The sequence below is a fragment of the Mytilus trossulus genome, chromosome 6 (genome assembly GCF_036588685.1).
Source record: "Mytilus trossulus isolate FHL-02 chromosome 6, PNRI_Mtr1.1.1.hap1, whole genome shotgun sequence".
Lineage (NCBI taxonomy): Eukaryota > Metazoa > Mollusca > Bivalvia > Mytilida > Mytilidae > Mytilus > Mytilus trossulus.
In genome coordinates this window covers 52,259,692-52,284,042 of record NC_086378.1, presented here as the reverse complement: position 1 = coordinate 52,284,042, position 24,351 = coordinate 52,259,692, and the positions used below count along the sequence as shown (strand labels likewise).

General features: G+C 30.9%; 3 protein-coding genes across 3 annotated transcripts; all 3 read left to right on the top strand.

The window, feature by feature from the left end:
- Positions 1 to 2,671: 2,671 nt before the first annotated feature.
- Positions 2,672 to 5,002, top strand: LOC134721510 (uncharacterized). Its single transcript, XM_063584585.1, has 3 exons — positions 2,672 to 2,752; positions 2,987 to 3,054; positions 3,545 to 5,002. The coding sequence occupies exon 3, from the start codon at positions 3,555 to 3,557 to the stop codon at positions 4,443 to 4,445; it is 891 nt and encodes a 296-aa protein (XP_063440655.1). The 5' UTR covers positions 2,672 to 2,752; positions 2,987 to 3,054; positions 3,545 to 3,554; the 3' UTR covers positions 4,446 to 5,002.
- A 3,094-nt stretch (positions 5,003 to 8,096) lies between these two features.
- LOC134721509 (uncharacterized) lies at positions 8,097 to 13,897 on the top strand. Its single transcript, XM_063584584.1, has 2 exons — positions 8,097 to 8,202; positions 12,473 to 13,897. Exon 2 carries the CDS (start codon positions 12,478 to 12,480, stop codon positions 13,363 to 13,365), a length of 888 nt encoding a protein of 295 aa, XP_063440654.1. The 5' UTR covers positions 8,097 to 8,202; positions 12,473 to 12,477; the 3' UTR covers positions 13,366 to 13,897.
- Positions 13,898 to 20,556: 6,659 nt separating this feature from the next.
- On the top strand, positions 20,557 to 23,530 carry LOC134723525 (uncharacterized). Its single transcript, XM_063587114.1, has 2 exons — positions 20,557 to 20,663; positions 21,239 to 23,530. The coding sequence occupies exon 2, from the start codon at positions 21,248 to 21,250 to the stop codon at positions 22,142 to 22,144; it is 897 nt and encodes a 298-aa protein (XP_063443184.1). The 5' UTR covers positions 20,557 to 20,663; positions 21,239 to 21,247; the 3' UTR covers positions 22,145 to 23,530.
- The last annotated feature ends 821 nt before the right edge of the window (positions 23,531 to 24,351 follow it).

Sequence of the window (24,351 nt, the reverse complement as noted above, 5' to 3'; positions counted from 1 at the left end):
GAATTCTAAGGAAAATTTAAATTGAAAAGTCATTATAAATCAAATCACAAAATCAACAGCTCAAACACATCAAACGAATGGATAACCATTGTCATATTTCGGACTTGGTACAGTCATTTTCCCATGTAGAAAAAGATGTATTTAATCTAGTTTTAAAACTAGCTAAACCTCTGACTTGAATGGCTGTTGCATTCAACTCCATTATATTGAGACGATGCGGGAGCAAAACAAACAGACACATTAGGTAAAAATGTCAAAAATAGGGGTGCAACAGTAACCATTCTGTTATCATTTTAAAATCACTATAAAAACAAACAAATGTAACAAAGAATCACAAAACGGCATTCCTCAAATTAAAAAACAAAAATGCTCTTTTATAATACGATTTTATCTATCTATGTAAAATCCACTCCTGATTGGGTTGCACGAATGTGTTTTTATATAAAAAATGTATCTCGGAGTTGAATTATATCGAATAAATTGGAAAGCATGAGTAGTTTGCATGGATAGATGCTGGTCAGAATAAATAAAAATAAACTACTTAAAAGTTACAGATAAACACCCCGGAAACTCTACCACATTTAGCATTCATATGTCTGTGCATTAAAATTGATTCGATTTAATTCAGTTTCAACTTTTCCGAAATAACTTACAGATTATTTAATTCTGCACAGATCTTCAATCGTAAGACGAAATATGACACAGCAACATGATTCTAAACTAAATCAATAATTTTGCAGAAATGGAGAATAAATAGGAACAGACTAATGATAATAATAATGAACGCGTGTGGTAGAAAAGCAAATCGATATAAGACTAAGAAATTTAATTGGACAGTGTGAACTCGATTTGTAATTTTACCCTCAAAAGGTAAACAATCCTTAAGAAAACGTGTATGTTGTAATGGGAGTATGGTGCATAGTGGACGGTATTATCATTTATCTTACCTCTTATATATTTCTAGGAATATGATTGGTTAAAAGCGCCCGCTTGAAGACCGTGTATATTCCATATTAGGTTAGTAGGTAAAAAAAGGGGGGGGGGGGCTTATTTCAATACACAGTTAGTAGTGGACTTACGACTTGTGCAATATTTTATTATTCAAATGTATTGAAAATTCAGTTCAATATTTGTATACAACGGTTACTGATCTTAAATTGTTATTGCTGACATTATTATTTTGTGTGCAGACCAATGGAAGAAGGTTCTTAAAATTGATCACTTGAACACTTTTATATAATAATAATAAGATATGGTTTGAATGGAAATGTGACAGCTCTATTCTAAATATTCAACAAATGAATATAGTCGGTAGGATACATTCGTTACATAGTGTGCTAGTGACTTAATACACTCTCACCCCATATGGAATTTACTGACACCGTATTTTTGGTTTTAGGTCACTAACACACTATGTAACTAATAGTTTGATGTATGACATTTTTAACAATTTTGTCTTTTTGTTTAGTACACACATTGTTGTCAATATAAAGGAATTTGATGCGACTGTCATACAAGTGAGAGGTTTAGCTAGCTTTAACACCAGGTTTAATCCATTATTTTCTACATAGGCAGATTCAGACATGCAAGCTTCAGACCTAGATTAAAGAGATTAAGCTTGTTGATAGAGTATATTTTTATAAAATGAAAACCATTCACAATCCCTCCTATTATGTTTATATAAATATTTGCTGTTTTGAATTTAATTACAGTTGGAAAAATCCTATTCAAAATGATATCAACTTATGTTCTGTTTGTTAACATAGTTAACTCTCGATTTAGCTTTTATTTTCACTTTCATTTATTTATTGAAAAGTCCGTCAGGCATGCACGTATTATACATATATGTCAAAAAATTGGAACGAATTATAACAAAGACAGTATGTTTAAATACATGAAGTCCTCTATAACCTAAATGGTATGCTTACATTTTCACGATTTACATTCAAAACTAGGGAAGGTAGTTTTGATGTGTTTAACTTCCAAACAAGTGTAAACGTTTATACAAATGCAACACGGACACTGATAAAGATACATTGTATGCATTCAATTTCAAAATCTAACTCCACTTCACAATAAAAATGGTGAAAAGTAAATACACTAAAACGTTCTGTATTTGGTGTGTTTCCCTAGGTTTTAGTTTGTAACTTGATTTATGTTTCTTTTTCGCAATCGAGTTATGAATTTCGAACAGTGGTCTACAACTGTTGGCTTTATTTTTAACACGTTTGATAAAAAACATTTTTCTTTTAATATTAAATTTTGGATTTTTTGACAAATCTTTACTATTTATTTTAACGTTATTGCATGTTAACCCAACCAAAGTATCAATAATAATATCGATCAGTTCGTACAAAAAATGATAACACCACGTTATTAGCTCATGCTTTGAAAGTGATTGTCTAGATTTATTTTCATAAGGAAAGGTCAAAGCTTAAAATAGTTGAAAACTAATTGCATGTTCATCTTTCGAAACAGTTCAAGCGCTAATTGACTGTAATTCTCATAAGAAATCCACATATCTATAAATTATCATCACATCGTAAATGATTTGGTATATTGATGTTTTGAACTCTGAGGTTTTGAATTTTATCAAATCAAAAGCTATTTTTATACATGTGGAAAATCCCAAATCTATTTCAGGCTCATGATCGAATACTAAATTCATCTGAAAGTTTTCAGAGATTCATTTTTATTAACTGCGCATGTTATTAAGTATTGCAGTTGTGCATTCGACGACAGAACTATACAGGTTAGTGTTTTAAATTTTACACAAACAGTATCTTTACTGTCTGAGCTAAATACGTCGTATTTACTTACTAATATATGAAATATGTGCATTTATGACAGTAGTTTTCAAAAATCGTTTTGATGATTGTGAAAGTAAAAGTTAAATCATGAGTTCACAAAAAAGAAATCCATAAAAAATGGACTGCAAGAAAATAAAAAATATATTTATGTTTGTAAAATAAAGATTTTTTTTCAGAAATAGCGTTATTTTCAATTCAAATAAAGGAATTTAAACAACTACAATATAAAGAAGGTCAGAAAAAAGTAAGAAGTTAATTGTTATTATCTCATTTCATGTCTCATGTGTAAACACTAAACCAACACATATTCGTACAGTTAACTAATATTCAAATCTCATTTTTTCATTAACAAGAGTAAACAGACAAAAATAAAGATAAAAGACGAAACCAGCAGAAATCGAATGAATACTAAAAGAAAAAAGAACCCGGGTGCGGAAAGTAAAACTATTGTTAAAAATTTACACAAAAAAAAAGGATACAAACCAAACCGACTATCTTTGTGTATATACATCCACATTAAATGTACAACAAGTTTAATCATTATTTTGTGTGTAAAATTATGTAATCGATCGCGGATTTATTTTTAGGGTAGTGTACATTTTCTGAAAATAAGTTCAATCAGTTTATGGACGAGTTAATAGACATGATCATTTTTCAAATTATATTTTCACCGTTCTTTGCATTCAGAACTACTGATATCAGTTACTCAAATAGTATTTAAACTATACTTACAGAAAATCAAATATGGGAAGAGATATAGACAGACTTACAATCGTTAGCATGAATGCTTCTGGAAGAAAAAGACGGCAATATCAGGACTATCGAAAGTCTTATTTAAAAGATGTAATCGGAGACAATGAACCCGACTTATTATTTCTGCCCGGAGACGATCCTGATATGTCGTCCTCAGAACTAAATGATTATCGCCAAACACAAGTCCATCATAACCACGAAACTGTACTTTTGTACGATACGAAGAGATTGAAATTGAGTACACCAGATTGGTACGATATGGTGCCATCTATGGTAGTTCCTGGCATACAACAAGGCAAGTTAATGTATCCTTTGTTCGAAGTCTTGGCTCCAAAACCCACTCAACATACGGTCAAGAAATTTCATTGCATCAGCTGGCATTGGGAGCTTACTCAAACAACATCACAGGAACTCTATCAGTTTGCGTCTCGGTATCTATGGCTTGCACAATATCTTGGATGGACTTCTAAAGTAGAGATCTTGATTGGAGGCGACTTTAATTTGCCAATTAAGAAGATACAAGAGCTTCTAGATGAACACAATACCCTCATTCAAAAGGGCGTCGAAGATATTAAACCATTTTTCAGGAAACATGGATATATGGATGAAATGACAGAATATATACAAGAACCAGGATGTGCACTCCGACAACTTAAACTCCACAAGTGTAAGTCGGTGGCAGGGATTAACGGGGACACCAACTACTTTGTCGCATCAAAAGAAATGAATCTATGTAAGACCGAAATGATGACAGCGTCAACACTTCCAGGAAGATGCACCACTCTGACGATGAACAGGCCAGCTGTACAGAATTTCTGTCCATTGCCAACGAAGACACAGATGTGTATTCCAGCAAGGCCACCAAGACACAACGGTGGTTAAAATCTTTTCCTTTTATTTTGTTTATTAAATTACCTGTATATAGATTCTAAGTATTATTCGTAAAGGTTGTCTTTCGCCTTTATCTGGTTTCATTTTATTAGTATATATGTTTATTTTATCCTTCAAAAATAGAAAAATAAATAAAGGTAACAAATCCGAGAAAAAAAATTATGAAATTTATAGGTTTATTAAGTAGTAATTACTCTGTAAATAAAGACTGTTTTACTATATTATTTTGATATTTTACATGTTAATATTGTGATTGATTTATTATGATTCAAATGGATTGGAAACGATGATATTGTGTTTACACTTTAAAGCATTATATGACTTGTTGAAGACTAATATTTGCAGACATATACATACTCTTCTTTTATTAGGGAGTTTCTGAATCCACTGTGTAATATTGATACATAAAACATTATTTACTTCGTTTTACAAAATGATTTATGCAAGCCTTATGTGGAATTATGTGTACATTGTATTGTCTTCCTTCGGACAGATATGTTTTATATGTATTTAGTTTAATTTTTATAAATAAAGTTTATGTTAATATACCATAATTTAATTATTGATCAAATTGGGTAGCAAAGAAGAGAAGAAGCAAAACGAACCCAACATAAAAAGCTGTATTGATGCAATCATTTGATTGACAAATGACTTGAAAAATCTTTACATTATAATGTTATTGTCGATCATGTACACCCTTCATGCTCGAAGCTAAGTAGTAATGTGAGTTTTGAGACACATAGGATATATTGTTGAACAATTAATTTTATTCAATTTTTTTTTTTAAATCCCGTAAAATAAATAATCAATGGACACGATTGTCACCGAAAGAGGAACTCAATACAGATAACAACAAAAACTGTAGTTGGGGGACGCTTGTAGCATTTGATACCATATAGATGAAACGTGAGAACATAACTATTATAAATCTAAATTAACTGTACCAACAGCAAGTAAACAAACCCAACAAAAACACACACAATTGTTTTGAAATGTTATCATAAATTGAAATTTTAATGTTGCCCCGTGTTACGACTCTTTTATATCTTCAACAGTATTTGCTTCTAAAATGAGGAAGAGACAAACAGGGTAATATCTGGACAAAACTATATGACAAAATGTAAAAATTACCAAATAATAAACAAACATGCTTATACATTTTGTACATGATTTAAGTCAAATGAGTTCAGAAAACTATAAAAATAATCGTTTTTTTTTTGGAAATCATTTATGTATGATACTTAGTCAGCTAGTTGGATCCTATACATTTCGAGGTTGTTTTCTTTTGTTTGTGCGTCCATCGTTTTTTTGAGTCGGTTGTTGATTTTTGATTTGACAAGTTGTACTCCTCAGTATGCGGTTGATCAAACTTAATCAAAATGACTTTGTGGATATTTTACTGATGACGATGTATATTTAAAGGAATAAGTGTCTATATAAACACTGCATAACATTATACGCTCTCTTTATTTTTTCGTGGAAAATGCACATTGTATTTCATTCGATACGAGTAATAAAATTATGAATGGAAATGGGGAATGTGTCAAAGAGACAACAACCCGACCATAGAATAAACAACAGCAGAAGATCACCTACATGTCGTCTATGAAGCGAGAAGTTCCCGCACCCGGAGGCGTCCTTCAGCGGGTCCCTAAACAAATATATACTAGTTCTGTGATAATGAATGCCATACTAAAATTATTAACTCCAAATTGTACACAAGAAATTAAAACTAAAAAATATACAAGACTAATAAAGGTCAGAGGCTCCTGACTTGAGACAGGCGCAAAACTGCGGCGGGGTTAAACATGTTTATGAGATCTCAACCCTCCCATTTTTTATTTTCTTCTGTCAGTGTCTCTCAAGGATTGTGTGTTATGAATAATAAAATCAATTCATATATTCTACTCTTTGATCATATTTAATAGTTTAAGGCTAGCACGATGTTCACATAAAGTTATAATTAGTGAATAGTTCTTCTAAAATTGTAAATTCTACTTTCACTTTTGACTTTTTTAAAAGCTGAATAAAAATATATACTCATGACCTTAATACCTATTACACGTGCATGACTTCATAAATAATATCAAAAGAAATTCAAACGAAAAGTCTTTTCTCCTGATATATGTTTTTATGACAACCCAGGTTCTAATCAAAGGTTCTCTTGTATGATGTTATAAAATGTATTATTTGTAAAATTTTCTTGCGGGATTTGTATATAATGATTGGATATTTTGTACACCAATCGGTTGTTGTCTGATCTGTGACATATTTTCCATTTCCATCCTCAATTTTATATTATGAATGAAATAAATAACAACTAATTTAAATCGATCTAACAGTGTATAAAGGGATATAAAAATCACTATCTGGAGGAAAATACACAAACAATACAACTGAGAAGTCAAGGTAAACAGGAGCAGAAAACCAATAGGAAGAGGGAAGATATACAAAGAGGAATAAGCGAATAGTAAAATCATACAAACAGAAATTCAATACAAAACAAAAATACCATGACAAAAAGAAGCCCCTAAAAATGTACCAAAATAGAACGTTTGTAAGTTTGCGAAATACACATACATTGTATCATCCTTAATGAAAGTTTTCCTGTCTAATATGGAAATCAATCCTGGTAATCATAAAGTTTTGCATTGATATAATCAGTTTAATTGAACATCATCCTGATTTACTTTATGACATTACCATAATTTTGCTTGTCTTCTGAGCTATTGTTGTGCAAGTCTTTTTTGAACAATAAAATACCTTTATATTCACTCATGTTTTGTGTGCCAGTGTGTTCACTCATGTTATGCATATAGTTATTGCTTTGTTGTTTGTCGTTTGTATGTGGTATGTTATGCACCTTTTCTATACTTTATTTTGCAAGAAGCGGTCTTTCTCTCAGATGAACACAACAATGAGGCTAAATCAGAATGATGAGAGAATTCCGGAAAAAAACAATTTCTTCCCTTTTGTGCATATTATTTTTAACATTGATCCTTGAAATCTAAACCTTGTTCCTCAAATGTACTCTCGGTTGTCACTGTTGCCATAATTAAACAGGTGATTGTAAAGACGTTATATTGGGTTGCAGTATTCTAACAACCATTTTAATAAGTGGAGATTATAGAACAGATTTATTACTTAATTATAGTAACTTCATTAATTCCTTACTGTTTTCAAACATAACGCCACATGTTCAATATTTTTTTTTAATTCAAACGAAAAAAAAATGTAAAGTAACAGATATCAGTTAAGATTATACCTTTTTTATATTTGTTTAAAGAATTGCTCGAAACTAAAAATATTGGAGACGGATCCAGATATGATCGATATCCTAATCTAAGAGATTTTAGACGATTGATACGTTGAACTTTATTTAAGCAACTATGTATACACATTATATTTACTTCGTTATCGGTCTTTAGTGTTTTTGTTGTTAAAGATTGCAATGTGTCTTTATTTTATTTTCAATTGCCAAGAAAATAGCGAAATCAGTTTCAGATTTAAGATTTGTCTGTGATCTGCTAATGATATAAGTATGTTTCTTTCATTCCTGTTAAGTTTGTAGAACATTGTATATCATCTCGAGCTATTTAAGGAAACGTAAAATCCGCTTCGTATTATTAGAATACTAGTACACGCTATTTATAGTTGGAAGTTTTCTGAGATTTTGGTTTAAACCATTTGCGGCGTAGAAAATTTTTATAGACATCGCTGCATTCAATAAGCTGACATCCAAGAACAGGTAAGGATTATACTTTCGTCTTATTCATTACTTCTTTATCCATATCTTACATATATTGTATTTGTATTCAAACAGATTGCACACAATGCAAGTGCTTCTAGTGAAAAATACAAAACTTTAGCTACAGAACAATCTTATTTCGTAAGGGAGTTGGCTTGTCAGTTTCAAAATAATTAACTTTTCAAAACACTATTTTATATTGATAGGGAATTAATAACGTAATAGAAAGAGCAACAAATATATATTGGTCAATGTGATAGTTTTCGAGATTTAAATTCTCCCTCGCCCTGCTCGTCCGAATTTAAAGCATTAAATTTCTAATTCATTAAGCTATAAACAAGACAAACACAGATATAGGATTAGTTGCTCGCAGTAACATCTTATTTTCTCTTGCGATACAATATTTTATTTTACTGAATTGCACATATTTCTTCAATCGAAACATTATATAAACACATGACATATAACATTGTTCCTCTTTCGCATCGTTTCTTTTCCCCCGGCTAATGCCTCCAACGCCTGTACGTACAATAAACATAGCAGCAACTGCACATATACCTATGTGACCAACTTCAATCCGACGTAACTGCGAGCACCTTCGATACTAATACATTTAAATCCCAAACTTTATATAGTACCTTTAAACCCCACCCATAAAAACCGCCAAAACTTTCCTCGTGCCTCCTGCACCTAATATCAAACTTATAAATAGCACATACTGTTACAAAACCAGTATCCGAACTAGTTATACTAGTTCCCATCTGTAAATATTAACTACAAATAGCAAACGGGAAAAACCCTATTTCAAACGAAATAAAAATACATATAAGCCATTGAATTTCTGGCGGGAAAATTTTCTCTCTTGACTCTTTATAGCTTTATCTTTGACAAGTTTAAGTTCTAAAAAAACAATTAAAAAATAATATAAATGTTATAAGACTTTTGCTGATGGCTTATCATTATACATGCAAAAGATTTAAAAAAAGAAAAATGGGAGTCAACGGGCAATGTTTTCAAGGCATTCAAATGAATAAATCCAGAGGCTTCCGAAAATCTGACAAAAATCCCAAAACATGACAAGCGTATACTTCCTTAAACCGGTTTAATAGACGATGAAAAGACTAGTGAAACAGACTTGGTACGCTTTGATTTCCCATGAGACAATTATCTTCCAGACGTGGATGTGATCAACTTGATGTGTCATTGTACAGCCTCATACACTAATATACTCTCATATCATATAGTGTTTTAGATTGATTTAATTATTTTATTAGGCATATCATATAACTTTTAAAATCTTGCTATACCCCTGCTACTGTGTATAATGTTGTAAATATAGGAAATGGCTCTGATTTATCTGGAGCTTTTTCTGAAGCTGAAATCTTGTCAAATAACCGTAGGTTTATTTACTGATAAAGTAACCAGGCAATTCATAAAACATTTTCAAAAATATCGCTAGTATCAATTAGAAAACATGTATAATAAACATAAATAAGAACAATACTTTATGAAATTAATAAAGTATAAATACATTTTCTGTTGAAAAATCAGCGGTGGCAGCAGCCTGTTATTGATAGAGGAAGGTCGGGTGTCGCGAACAATTTCACGTTTGACTATGGGTGTACAATCAATCAAACTGGATGATAATTGGAACATTGACTGAAATCATAATGCACACGAGGGTTTTACTTAAACAAATATTAGTATTTGAGTTTTGACACTTCTTTTAAATTGTTGAGGATCAGAAGTTGGACCTACGTTGTTAGTATCCCTGTTCTATCATATTATTGAAAATAAGTAATTCAATATTTCTTTATTATACCTCATCGTAGATTTCGCAACAAAATTTGTAGCTTTTTCAACAAAACGAGGATTGACTGAGGAGTTAGTAAATAATTATATGTCATTTTCAAAATATGCTTAATACAATATGAATTATTTTTATTCAAAAGTACAATATATTTAATATTTTAAAATGATAAAAGTAATTCCATTATAAAATTAAGGAATTAAACAGTGCCCGAATAATTTTGTCTTAAAATACCTATTTTATTAGGGAGTTATGCGTCATTATGATCATAACTTAATCGTGGTCTATTTATTCCCTTTCTTTGGATACATTCTCCATTCAGAATATCATAAAAAGTTTACTGATATATACTTATATGCAACAATAAAACGAGAAAATTCAATGCATTAAAATTCACCAAATAGAACAATATTGACGTTTTATTATGAATATATAGATTTTGTAGCCTCGAGTTTGTAGCAAACACCCTGTGGTATATTTTGAACTCAAAAGACAATATCGTAATCAGTCCGCGATCAATTTTGATTTCAAATTTTCTTAATTTATTTCAAGAAATCTTATTTTCATTCCACAAGCAGAACTTCAAAACGGGTCAAACTTCAAATAAATAAATTGAAAAATAATTTAACGTAACTATAAGGTAAGTTATATATATCCTAAATGTGGAACGTCAATGAAAAGGGTCAAGAAATTTTGAAAAATATAGTATTCTTCTACCATGTCTACCAACATATAAACATCTATTTGAAACAAAGCTACTCTACCTTTATTGTTAACAAATTCCTTTTTATCATACAACACATTATCTATTTTCGATTCGTAGTGTTACATAATCGACTCACAAATCTATTTATAGAATTGTATTTCATTTTCTGAAAATCTGTTTGATATAATCGTTTATGTGCGAGTTTATGGACATATCAATTCTTCAATTATCATTCTTCTTGCTTTTAATGGAATGATAGCATTCACAATAAGATTTCTGCTGTGTGATATATAAGGGTATTAACGCGGCGTTTACACAAGAATGACGATCAACAAATTCTGCCATAAACTTACGTTAAAATATTTTTTACAATGTGTATTTTACATATAATTCCACCTTATGTAATAATGCTGTATTTTGATTGGATGAGAGACATGGTATTTTTAACCAATTTCTATGTTTTGATATTTTCTTTTCTCTGCCGGGGTATTTGTCATTAGGGAATTCCATGTGCCGGGGAATTTGCTAGCAAATACCATGGCAGATGGGGAATACCCTAGCAAATACCATGGCAGATGGGGAAAACCATGTCTAAAAATAACTCAATTAATTATTTCTATTCTAAGATGACAAATTCATGGTCATTTTAAATATACGGTTCCAGATGAAATATTAAGAATAAAAAGCATCATTATTGAATGACGTTAAAATTCCGCGAACCTGTACTTTTAATGACGTCATAAATAAAATTCAATGGAAATGAACTATCAACTGGTCACATAAAACTGGAATCCACTTGTATTACGCTTCAGTCAAACTGATGAACTAAGTGTAGTAGTCCGCCGAGAATCAGCAAATTATCACAAAAAGGTCAGCTAGTGACTTTACATAAAAAAAAATGATAAGAAATGATTATAGACCATTATACGGTCACTGCAATTTGACTGCGCAAATAGCACAGCGGCAGTGTTTACAAAAATGAAACATTCAAATAGAACTTACATATGATACCTGATTATAATAAACTTACTGGGGTGGAACATTCGGTGGAATTAAACAATTATATCATGCTTACAAGGGGTATTTGCCAAAAATACCGGTTTCGAGGTAATCAAATTTCCCTCGCCTATCGGCTCTGGAAATTTGAACCTCTCAACCGGTATTTTTGGCAAATACCCCTTATAAGCATGATATATTTGTATAAAAATCCCCCCCTTGCCAAAAAAATCCAACATAGCAAAGGATTGTAACATAATCTTCATAAAGAAAAAGAAATGCGCTTACAAGCATTATAGCAATCTAAACATCCCTGCAGTACTGACTGCTTTGATGAATTTACCAATGCTTAAGGTGGTACCCAACACTTTCACTAAAATTAATTTGACTCGTTTAATTTTCATAAAATTTTAACAAAGTATTTACTTTGACCCTTTGACAAAAATATACAAATTTCAAAAAATTTTAACCAACCGTTTTGTCAGAAAAAAAGACACTGGTTATATAGCAGTTTGACATACACTTATTTTAATCATTGAGAAGCTTAATATTGACTTCAGACACAACGTAATTAAAACGGTTAGCTGATTTTACAAAGTTATCTCCCTGTAGTGTTAGGTACCACCTGAATATGAGACAATATTCTTTGGGGTTTCAATAGAGTTGACAATATCATTATCTCGTTTTATTGTTCCATTCTATGTATAGAGATTGTGAATGAATGAATAATATTTATGAAAAACTCATTGTATTTAAAGGTAAAATGGGGAAATATACAGACAGACTCAACATTATAAGCATGAAACTGTTTGGTAGAAATGGAGAGCAGTGTCAATCTGAACAAAAATCTTATTTGAATGATGTAATCTGGCAGAATGAACCCGATATGGTGTTTCTACCAGGTAACAATCCAGATATGACTTCATTCGCACTCAACGATTACCGCCCAGTAAATTTGGCTTTCAGTTCGGAGACTGTCCTTCTGTACGACTCCAAACGATTAGAGCCAGAAATGCAAAATTGGTTTGATTTAATACCAACATTGAAGGTACCTGGTGTACAATTAGGCCAAATGATTTTCCCATTAATGAACATATTATCACCTCAACCAACTCAGCATGTCGTCAAGCAGTTCCACTGCATCAGCTGGCATCACAGCCTCACAAAAGCAGAATCCGAGGAACTAGAACAACAAGCTACAAGTTATTTATGGTTGGCGCAATACCTGGCATGGACACATGGTGTAGAAGTTCTGATTGGAGGAGATTTCAATTTGCCACTCCAAAAATTAAAGGACCTCTTGGTAACACATAACAAACTCGTCCAGGGAGCAATTGAAAATGTCAAGCCAATGTTCAGATTAATGGGGTATGATGATAGTATGACGGATAATACTCATAGACCAGAACGTCGCCTCCGTCAGCTTAAATTACACCCGTGCATCTCTACAGATGGTAGCAACCAAACTGAGTATTTCGTTGCATCAAAAGAAATGCAACTTGGTAATACTGATATAATTGCAGAATCAAAAGTTCCAGTGAGATGCGCTCAATCGGCGGTGATGAAACCCAAAATTGAACACGAGCGTCCTCCAACAATGAAGACAGAAATGCATATTCCAGCAAGGCCACCAAGACATAATGGAGGCTAAAATGTTATATTCAAAAAAATGTCTCAAAAATAAATTTAGCAAATTCAATCCGATTCCACATATACATGTATATAATACATAAATAATAAATGTATTTAAAATATGTTATTAAAATAAAAAAAAAAAGCGTTTAAAAAAGGGAAAAAAGGACAAACTCCTATTAGGCTATAGCTTACTACAGTAATTACTTCATTCCCTTGCAATATGATATTTTAAATAAACACAAAACTGTAAATAGCTTAAAAAGTAATAGAAATGCCTGTTACGAATAACTTAAAACTGTTATGCGCTTATACATCCTATATGTCAAGTTTCGAAGAAATCATTATACATCATCAATACAGTAATTAATTTTTTAATTTGTTTTGGTGAGATTAGTACAAATGTGATCATGAGATAATGTTCATGTGAAAATTTTAACATATAGCAATACTCTTATTGTGTACATTTTGTATTGCACCATCAATTGAAATTTTGTATAGTTCTGTATATATCAGATGTATACAATTTATAAACAATATACAACTATATTTAGACATGAAATCATTATTGTTAGATCATAATGGAATAAAAATGTATATTAATAGATTTGTACGTGTTTATTTAATTCAACTGTATTAACATTTCGATAACTGGTTTATAAATATTTTCTTCCTATTTTTATTAAATATAAAAAAATATTTATATATGCTAGTCAACTACAGAACGTTTTATAAATAGTATGTTTTTTTTGTCGAATATACATCAACCATGAACACTCAAACCAAAATGTTTGAATGCCGAGGATGTATAAATACTTTTAAAACATTTAGTATTAAAAGTGTTGCATCACCTAAGAAGCAGAAAACGAACAGTCAGTTGCTTCAGGTCAACTTTTATATCTAATCATAGTTTCTAGTTGGTTTCTTACTTAAATACGATCTATTGAAGAAAAAGCTATGAAACAAATCATTGCATTGCTCAATCAATTAATTTTGAGCAGATATTGCAGTCCCCGTGCCGCACTGAAACTTAATATTGAAAATCTACATTGGGCAACATGAGCGCTATCAATAATCGGTATGAATTCAGGTTCTCATGGTAAGAAGTCGATAAATGATTTGGTTAAAATACGGTTTATATCTATGAAAAAGTTATTAAGTATAATTGTTATTTGGCAAAACCTTTCGGAATTTTGGTCCTCAATGCTCTTCAACTTCGTACTTTATTTGGCCTTTTAAACTTTTTTGGAATCGACCGTCAATGATAAGTCTTTTATAGACGAAACGCGCGTCTGGCGTATATACTAAATTTAGTCCTTGTATCTATGATGAGTTTATTGTTACATGTATCATGGTGCTAAATACAGTTCAATAGTTATATTTGTCAATTAACTCAATTAAAAGAATTCAACGCTTTAAATGATAAAAAAACGGATAATGATGGACATTAGAATTGTTTTAATAAGTTCATGTAGGATCATTGGTTGCTGCCGATGTTTTCTTCGTCTCTACGTCTCTTTGTCCGAAAAAACATGAAACAGTGAATTTTGACAACATATGTGTATCGGAAATGATTTTACTTTGGGGCCTTTGTGCACTTGAACACTTTATTCCAAATTTGAAGACTATTTTGAACGCATCTTTCTCATTAAACTACAGATAAAAGAGGGGCGGTTGAGATAAAGGATACAACAGGTAAAGTTGACATACATCTAGACATTGACAGTGAGAGTCGGTTGAAATTTTTTTTTTCTCGACAAAAGTGATAAATTTCAGCTTCCCAATTCAGCACATTTCATTGCTCTGTACCAACATTCCAACAGCACCTGTATACGGAGTATACATTTTTCAAGTAATATAAAACTCCGGGGCTTGTATTTCCTAATTTCCTATCATTATTTCCTTGAAAGAGGGTTGCTGCTCACAAGGAAGCTAAAATCCACGAGTTCCAAAATGGAGAGGTTGAAACCATACCGTCGTTATTTTAGGGACACAATCACGAGTTGGTTGTCCGGTATGAAATACCCGTTTCACAAATGATAGTGGATATGTTCCTTTTGTCGTTTCTACAACCCTGTACCCTTGTCACAAATGTGACCTACCGAATAAGACTTATTACCGTATCTGTACTACATTTTGTACATGAGCAGGTAGTAGGATCTGTTTTCTCTTCCAGAATACCTCAGACCAACCCCATTTTTGGATGTGTTTCGTTTTGCTTGGTCTTTATATGTCTATGTTGTGTTTGTGTACTATTGTTTGTTTGTTTGTCTTTTTCTATTTTAGCCATGGCGTTGTCAGTTTCTTTTCGATTTTTGATTTGTTTATGAACATAAGTGTCAATCAAGGGTTTATAGCATCAAATATTTTGGACACGTTCGGAAATCGAATTCAAACCACAACATTTTGGAATATTGTTATGAAATGCATATCGATTCGAAATTTGCATCAGCAATTTCTGGTCGTCCTAAAATCAGCCGTTAACTTTTTCTGTTGTTTCTTAAAATTTCATTTGAATTTGCAATGTGCTGGCTCGTCAGTGTGTTTTCCTTGGCAGTCATCTATGCCGTTTATATCTTCAGTTTGTATAACTTTTGTGTTGGACGAGTTTTAAAATCAGCGGGGATCAATAACAGGACAGAAATATGATACTATAGTGAAGAATTGCCAGAAATTTCAAAAATAGATTGATGCTTCGAATGAGTATTTACCCGAGCACTGAATGAGTTATGTACATTAAAAAGGTACATTTAACATAAAATTGCTTGTAAAAACTAACAAAGACGACAGAAAAACAAACACGTTCACTAACTTCTACATAGAAAACTAAAAACTTAAATCCAATTAAAAACTGTGTATAATTATTTCCTCTGAAAATATAAGCAAACACTGCTTCACTGGTGAAATCATTAGTGTTCGTCATATTCAATACGTCGACATTTAAGATCAAGTGACAAGAACTTTTATTAAGAAATTGTGAAAATCTAAATTTCTGCAGTGAAAGTTTTGAATTGAAAACTAGCGACTTACTTCACAATTTTATTCGATGGATAATATCGCACTGGTTTAACCTATCTATGAATATCTTATTACAAAAGTAAGGAAAAAAATAAAATGAAGGACTAGAGCTACAATTTTTATCTTATGTAAAACAACTTGAATTTGATAATATAGATTGCTGTGAAAAATTAAATAACCATGATAACCTTACTTTGCTCCTAATCACCTACCTAACGTTTTATGATGAGATCGCGAGTGTTTTTTTTATATAATAACGTAGTTCGGTTTGTACAAATTGTATGTACTTCTTCTTTCATAGTTATATGACTTAATCTATAAAGATAAACGGTCAGCTTATAATATATTTTTGTGAGATTGCTTGTAATGTGCCTTTTTTTTTGTCTCATTTGTGTTTCATTTGACATCCATGTACCAGGTGAAGGGTGAATGTGGATGTAAGAAATGAATAAATTTATTGACAGGTCTTACAGTTTCATTTTCTTAACGTCATCAACTAATGTAAACTGATATTGCCTCATACCCTTCTCAATTTTGAAACCGTGCACACATCACCAACAGTCCTGATGTAATTTACCTGCATACAATGTATATTATAAGATACGTTCTATTTGTATTCATGAAGGTCATGGCATAGAAATTTTGTTTTCGTAAACTCATTGTTTTACGTTTATGTCCTAAAGATCTTTTAACACATAAAAAATCCACCAGGCATACATGCATTTGATTTAAGTGCCCACTTTTTTGTACATTGGTTTTAGTGCAGTTTAACAAATCTTTAAAATGAAATATGTTTTCAACACAGTTAACTCGACGCTTTATTTATAAATAACCCTGATGTTCGTGCTTATGTATCATGTGTATATGATATATAAGATGTTCCACATAGCTTACTCCAAACCATTGTACTGTTGTTATTATAAGTATACGTTACAGTGAATTTCTATAATCAGTGATTATGAAGAATTCCTGAAACTTTCAGGGATTATGTAGATCCGCTGGCTAGTTTAGGGATTATATATAATCACTAAAATTTTCAGTGATTATGTACAATCACTAGAAAAAACGTCAGGAATTATACATAATAACTGAAATGAAGAAAGAGTTTTATTTATAAAGAAAATGAATTATAAAGTCAAATAGTTTATGCTATAAAATCATATGAAAACAGCTTTACACTGTGTAAACATAAATTGTAAAATGTTAAGAATAAAATATCAAAATGATAACCCTATTATTTTTAAATGTTAAACACAATATATTAAATATATTAAAATGTTGAACGCAATTTTTTTTTAAGATAATATGCTTCACATCTGTTTTTGCCACAATATCCACATTTCAGAAACCTTTTGCTTCACATATCGAATCAAATGTTATGACCGGCCTGCGAAAAAAAGTGTTCAATAAAAACATCTGAAGGTCAAACCCTCACCCCCCCCCCAAAAAAGGGAATTTGTAACCTCATACTGGTTCGCGCAAGCAGAGACATAAAATACATTGTATTATATGTCTCTGGCTCAATATATATTTTTTTTGGCCCAGGCGATAGCCTTTTTCAAACTTTTGGTGAACAATTACCATTATGTCTTTGGGATTCCCTTTCCATTTTACCCTGTGGAATCGCTATGAGATTATTACATGGAGTGCCAGCTTCCTCTAAAATTATGTTCAAATTGTCAATCCTTTGTTTGTCTATACATTTAGATGCGTAAGTTCTCTCTGTTTGAATTTCTTGTTCATTTAAAAAAAAGAAGATGTTCTATAATTTGTTTCACATGTACCACAAATAACATGCTCTGTACATATGGATTTACAAATATAACACGAATATCTATTTAACGCTGGCTTTTAATAATGTAAAGTTATCGCTATAAAAGGAATCTTAATATTATTAATTTTGAAGTCTAGCTTCCAACTTTGTCCCGAAACCCTGTGTTGGTCATATCATTAAGATCATCATCTGTGCTTAAAAGCCAAATTATTTCAACTGGCAAGGAATATGAAGGTTAAAAATGATAATTTGTCTCTATTTTTTTTTATCAAACAAAGGATCCTTAAATTATTCATTATCTCAGAAATTATATAAGGGAATTTGTGGAATAATTATTAAAATTTTCAGTAATTATGTAAAATCACTGGTCATTATCAGGGATTATATATAATTACTAATAAGTTTAGTGATTCTACATATTCCCTGAAAATCAGGGATTCTTCATAATCCCCCTTTATTCAAATTCACTGTAACATATACACATTTCACACATGGATATTGTTCACGTTGACAAACAAAAAAACATTCACTATACTTATGGAAACAATACAATAAGCTGGTCAATATATTCAGAGTATACAATTTTCTTAAATGCCCAATGTACTTTCAATTATCAAAATAGTTAAATGAGAGGAGAATGCCTTAAAAAGCTGTTTTGCCTGTTTTAAATATTAACAGTGAATTAAAACCTCAAATGAAAACATGATTTAAAAACACAATACAAGACCTGACGGAAATTGTGTTAATATTGAACCAATTGATTTCCTTGCTAAAATCTTAACACAAAAGTTAGGATACAGGTAATATATGGCTTAAACAGACTGGTCCTTCAAATATAGAGGTTTGTTTAGCTATTTCGTAATAACTATTTTTGTATACATACATATACATTTTGATACCTTCTTATCGTACAAAATTTGTGAATGACGTATACACCTTACTTGGATTATACAAATGCAGTATTCAGTACGTTTAGAAACTTTCTAAAATATTAATGTATTATCTAATATGCTGATATCGTGCAGAGTAGCACGGACTATCAATAATGCACTTTTATTACCTTTATCAGAATAACCCTATCTAAATATTGATACTTATCTAATCTGCCAACTATTAATATGTACTACACGATGATTTATTGAAAATTTTGCCTTTCGGTCTCTAAAGGCTATTTCTATATAATTCACGCGGAATTTAAAAGTCTATTCAAGGCTACTAATCAGAAATACTCATTTGATAATTTTATTACGAATTAATAAAAACAGATATTTGTAAAAATGCAATGTAGATTCGGTAGGGTAACCGTTTCATATTTGTCAATTACTTGAAGCTTAGGTTAAAAAAAGTACTTTTTCTTCAGATAATTTAAGATACCTTATTCATCACGTATAATATAAATATTTTGAGGGGTATAATTTTATGAATTCTCTATTTTTCTTGATGTTAAAATTTATCATGAGAAACAAATTACATTCAACTATATATCGACTTTGATTATATAACATTGAGAATGGAAATTGGGAATGTGTCAAAGAAACATCAAATTAACCAAAGAGCTGACAATAACAATCGACTTTGTTTATATGTGTACATGTGCATAAACATTCCCTGGATAAAGCAAATTGAACATGACTTTTGAAACTAATAATGTTTTAACAGTAGAGATAAGTTACATAACATCATTGAAGGATATAGGGTTATTATGAATGACTGGATATGAAATGATTGCAATGATTAAAATATTCATTACTTTTGTCCGTCAGATGCGGTTTTCAGATTTTACCTTTATCTGGAATTCTTAAATATTAAATATTGAAAGACAAAAATGTAACAATAGGAAGAAAGTATGCAAAACGAACAACAAAGGAGTGTTTTTATTGACCATTCTTCATAGCTCCGTTATGTATTAAAGTTAGATGAACAATATACACACTGTCAGTTATAAGCTTTATGAAGTTCCTGCTAACAAAACTTTCGTCTGATTTATCCTCATTTTCAGTTCCTGTTCTAATTCAGGCTTATAACATTTACTTTTTGATTCGTTCCGTTTTGGTGACAAAGTTTAAGTTATGATCTCTTCGAGTTTTTAATCGAAATTCTCCCGTTTTGTAATTAACCAAGGTATTTTGGTATTTTTATAAAAACGTTTTTGGATCTCTCAATCAAACATATATTTTCAAAGGTAAGGATGTGCACATACGTTGATTCGTATAAGGTGAAAACAGTCTAAACATATCATCAAAAAGCAATGTAGTATTACGTAAGCATTGAACTTTGAATCATGCTACAACGCGCGTGTTCCTGTCGTAATGAAAATTTCTAAAATTTAGTCATATCAAACATACTAAGATTTATTTATATTTATACTGTTATCCAATCAAAACACACTTCAATTATAACAAATATCTATATAATGCATTTTTTTAGGATATTGATACACATTTTTGCAGGTTAAGTGTTATATTTTGAACATAGCAAACTGAATCAAATTAGAAAATATTGAATAGGACGCATAGGAACAAACAGTAAGTAACTAGATTTTCATATTAAATATTCCATAGTTTCATAATTAATCTAATCCTTCTGTTACAATTTTTCAATGTAAAAATTTGATAATTTTAAAGTTGAATTTTTCAAAGTGTTTAAATTTATAACTATCTTGATTATATTTACAAATTAGGTCATACAAATATTAAAGGCCAAAATATAGCAGCCAACAAAGCTCGATCGTCAACATTGCAAATCGAGATAAAAAAGAAAACTTCATACTTGTCAAATATTCCCCCTTAAACATGATTTGATTTTACTTCTACAATAGAAACTACATTTACTCAGCGAAGATGATCATTGTTCTGTGCTTTAAAGATCACCGGAAACGATTTATTAACTATATATAAACTTCTTATTTGTTTTGTGCGAAAAAATAAGAATTATTGACAAAATCCGTATACATATCCATAAAACCCTTTCGAAAGTTCTGATAATATCGGTTGTGCTCATGACTTACTTCCCTTGAATTAAATCTTTTGTCTACGTCATACGTCTACCAAATATTGAGAGAATTGCTTACTGAAATAACGATTGTATTATATACTTACAGAAATATAACATGGGAAGAGAAGCCGACAGGTTAAGCATCATTAGTATGAAGTTCAACGCTTCTGGAAGAAAGGGTAGGCAGTTTCAGGAATATCGAAATTCTTATCTAAACGATGTAGTCGGACAAAATCAACCCGATTTATTATTTTTGCCGGGAGACAAGCCTGATATGTCATCACCAGTGTTGACTGATTATCGTCAAGCCCAAGTCGTTCATAATCAAGATACTGTACTTTTATACGATACAAAGAGATTGCAATTGCAGACTCAAAACTCTCACGAGCTTATATCATCTTTAGTGGTTCCTGGGATCACACAAGGCAAACTTTTGTATCCCTTAGTTAACATCCTGGCTCCGAAACCTACTCAACATATCGTGAAACAGTTTCATTGTATCAGTTGGCACTGGGAGCTTACGCAGACAACATCACAGGAACTGTATACGTTTGCCTCCCGTTACTTATGGTTGGCACAATATCTAGGATGGATTACTGGAGTAGAGATTTTAATAGGAGGAGATTTTAATCTAAAACTTCCACAGGTACAACAACTCGTAGATGAACATAATCAAATAGTTCAAAATTCAATAGAAAATGTCAAACCTTTCTTCAGAGAAATGGGCTTTCTGGATGACATGACAGATTATGTACATCGGCCAGGACGTCTTCTCCGACAACTTAAGCTTCACCAGTGTAAGTCTGTAGCAGGTATCAACCAAGAAACGGACTATTTTGTTGCATCAAAAGAAATGCAGCTATGTAAAACTGAAATGATGACTACATCCACACTCCCAGGAAGATGTACCACACTAACATTAACCAAGCCATCTACTCAAAATTACTGCCCTTTGCCAACGAAGACAGAAATGTGCATCCCATCAAGACCCCCACGACACAACGGTGGTTAATTTAGTTTTGCTTAACATTTAAAGACAAGAAATACATTTGTTCTAGAATTACTAGTACTTATAACATTATCATACTTGTAGTTATTTGTTTATTTTTTTATGATTAAGAGTAAACAGTCACATAAAATGGGGAATAACTTTTTGAAATTATTTAACAAATTAGATTTTAAAACTGTCCGTTTCAGTAGTGTAATTGGTTTAAGCTTGTTCCCGACTTTAATCTAACTTTAAAAAACAAACGTATGCAATTTGATATTGTTGATATGTTTTGAGCAAAGTAAATTCCCCTCATGTAAGCTTTTTTGTTTAAAGTGATACATTTGGATATCTATTTTTCCAAAAAAGAGGTTGTGATTTCATAAGCATAGCTATTGCTTTGGTGAACTATCAACGACTATTAAGACCAGACATTTACCTTTTATAAATTTATATATTATTATTCAATGAACATTTTTACCTTGTAGTCAATATAATTATGGCTTATACACTGTAAAATGCATAATTTTTATGATGTGGCATTGTGTGAAAATTATACAGAACCCAGTTTTTTTTTAATATGCATGTACAATTAAAGGGACTCAAATATTCATCTCTGTCTATAAAATGAAATTTTCTAGTTACTCTTCCAAAATTTAACAAATACGCTAATTTCCTAATGTAGATGTCAATTATGCCGGGAAAAACTGGTCCTAGATACACAAACATAAATATTGTGTCTTTCGTTTTCTAATTGAGTATGTAAACTTACTCTGATACCACGCACAGAGTATTCATGTATTATTGTGAATATTTAAATGATTATGAATCAAACTTTTTGTGTTTAATCGACTGCATGTGATTACTCTAATTAACTGGGTACACATTTTACGATTAGAACAGTTCTGTATGGACTCGTGGGATAAATTGATATATTACAAATATTAGTTGGAAAAATAAAAACACTGCACATACTGCACAAGTATAATACTTACTTTAAAGACAAGGAAATACTTTTTGTTTTCGTATGAAACAGAATTAACGGACAATTTATGAACTAATATGACTAGTTAAGGGGATATTTACAATTAGTAAACTCATAGTTTTCTGTATTTATTAAACTGTTTCTTCCCAATTGGAAAACTTCCATAACCTTTCAGTTTTACGTAACATTTTTTTTATTTATTTGCTTGGACAGTGTTTTTGGTATATATTTATAATGAAAATTAACAAAACTTTATCGAGGAAATGCACTGTGTGATAAAATGAATATGTGAATGTACTCAAATTTAACAAGTCAATTCTATTTGCATTTTCAATTTTTCAAAAATGTATCAACTAAGCTGTATTTGGCCATATCATATTCTATGCATAACACACATTATCAATTTATGTAATAGTGTTCTTTAAAATTTATCGATAGGAATAATTTGTTGACGTATCTTTTAACATTATATAAACTCACTCTTGTAAGGTACATATACAGTTATTTAATAAAATAGAAAAAAATATAATATTGTAGATCTAAAAATGTTTGAAATTGTGAAAACATTTAAAAAATAAACCTGTTTCATTATATTTAAAAGAATATTCTATAACCTAAGTTCCACCCACCATTTTCATGAAATATTGCAGCTACTATTTGGTATATGAAACCTTACATGAAAATGTTAGGAACTATCAAAAAAGGAATTTTCCATTAAAAAGTCCGAGTAAATAGTCAATATATAAATATATATCGGTTTAATATATAGTATTCGAAATTGCTTCAATCGTGATCGTACCACAAAAGAGACTATTCTTATATGTGGGACTCTTCTATTTTAGGTATTGGAAAAGTTTCATTATTCATGTTATTTCCTATTTTATAATCCATGGAAAGAGAATGAATTGTGTTATTTGTTACTACAAGGACAGAATTCAGTATTTTATGACTCTACAAAGGATGAAGAGCTTTTCCGAAGATGCGAGTTGGTTTATGTTATTTGCTATGAGCATACATCACGTCGTTGGTTTTCCCATTTGGATTTTTTTATATCTGTTCACGCAGGAATGTTTTTGCTAAGTTTATTGTGTGGAATTTGTTCATTGTTGTATGTGTACCAAGTCCTATTGTCTCTGGTTGATTGAAGTATCACAGCAAAAATTTAAGAATAAGATGTTGCACATATATGCTTTGATAAAGAAAATCATTTTACGTAATCTAAATCTGTTCATTTATTAATAATGAT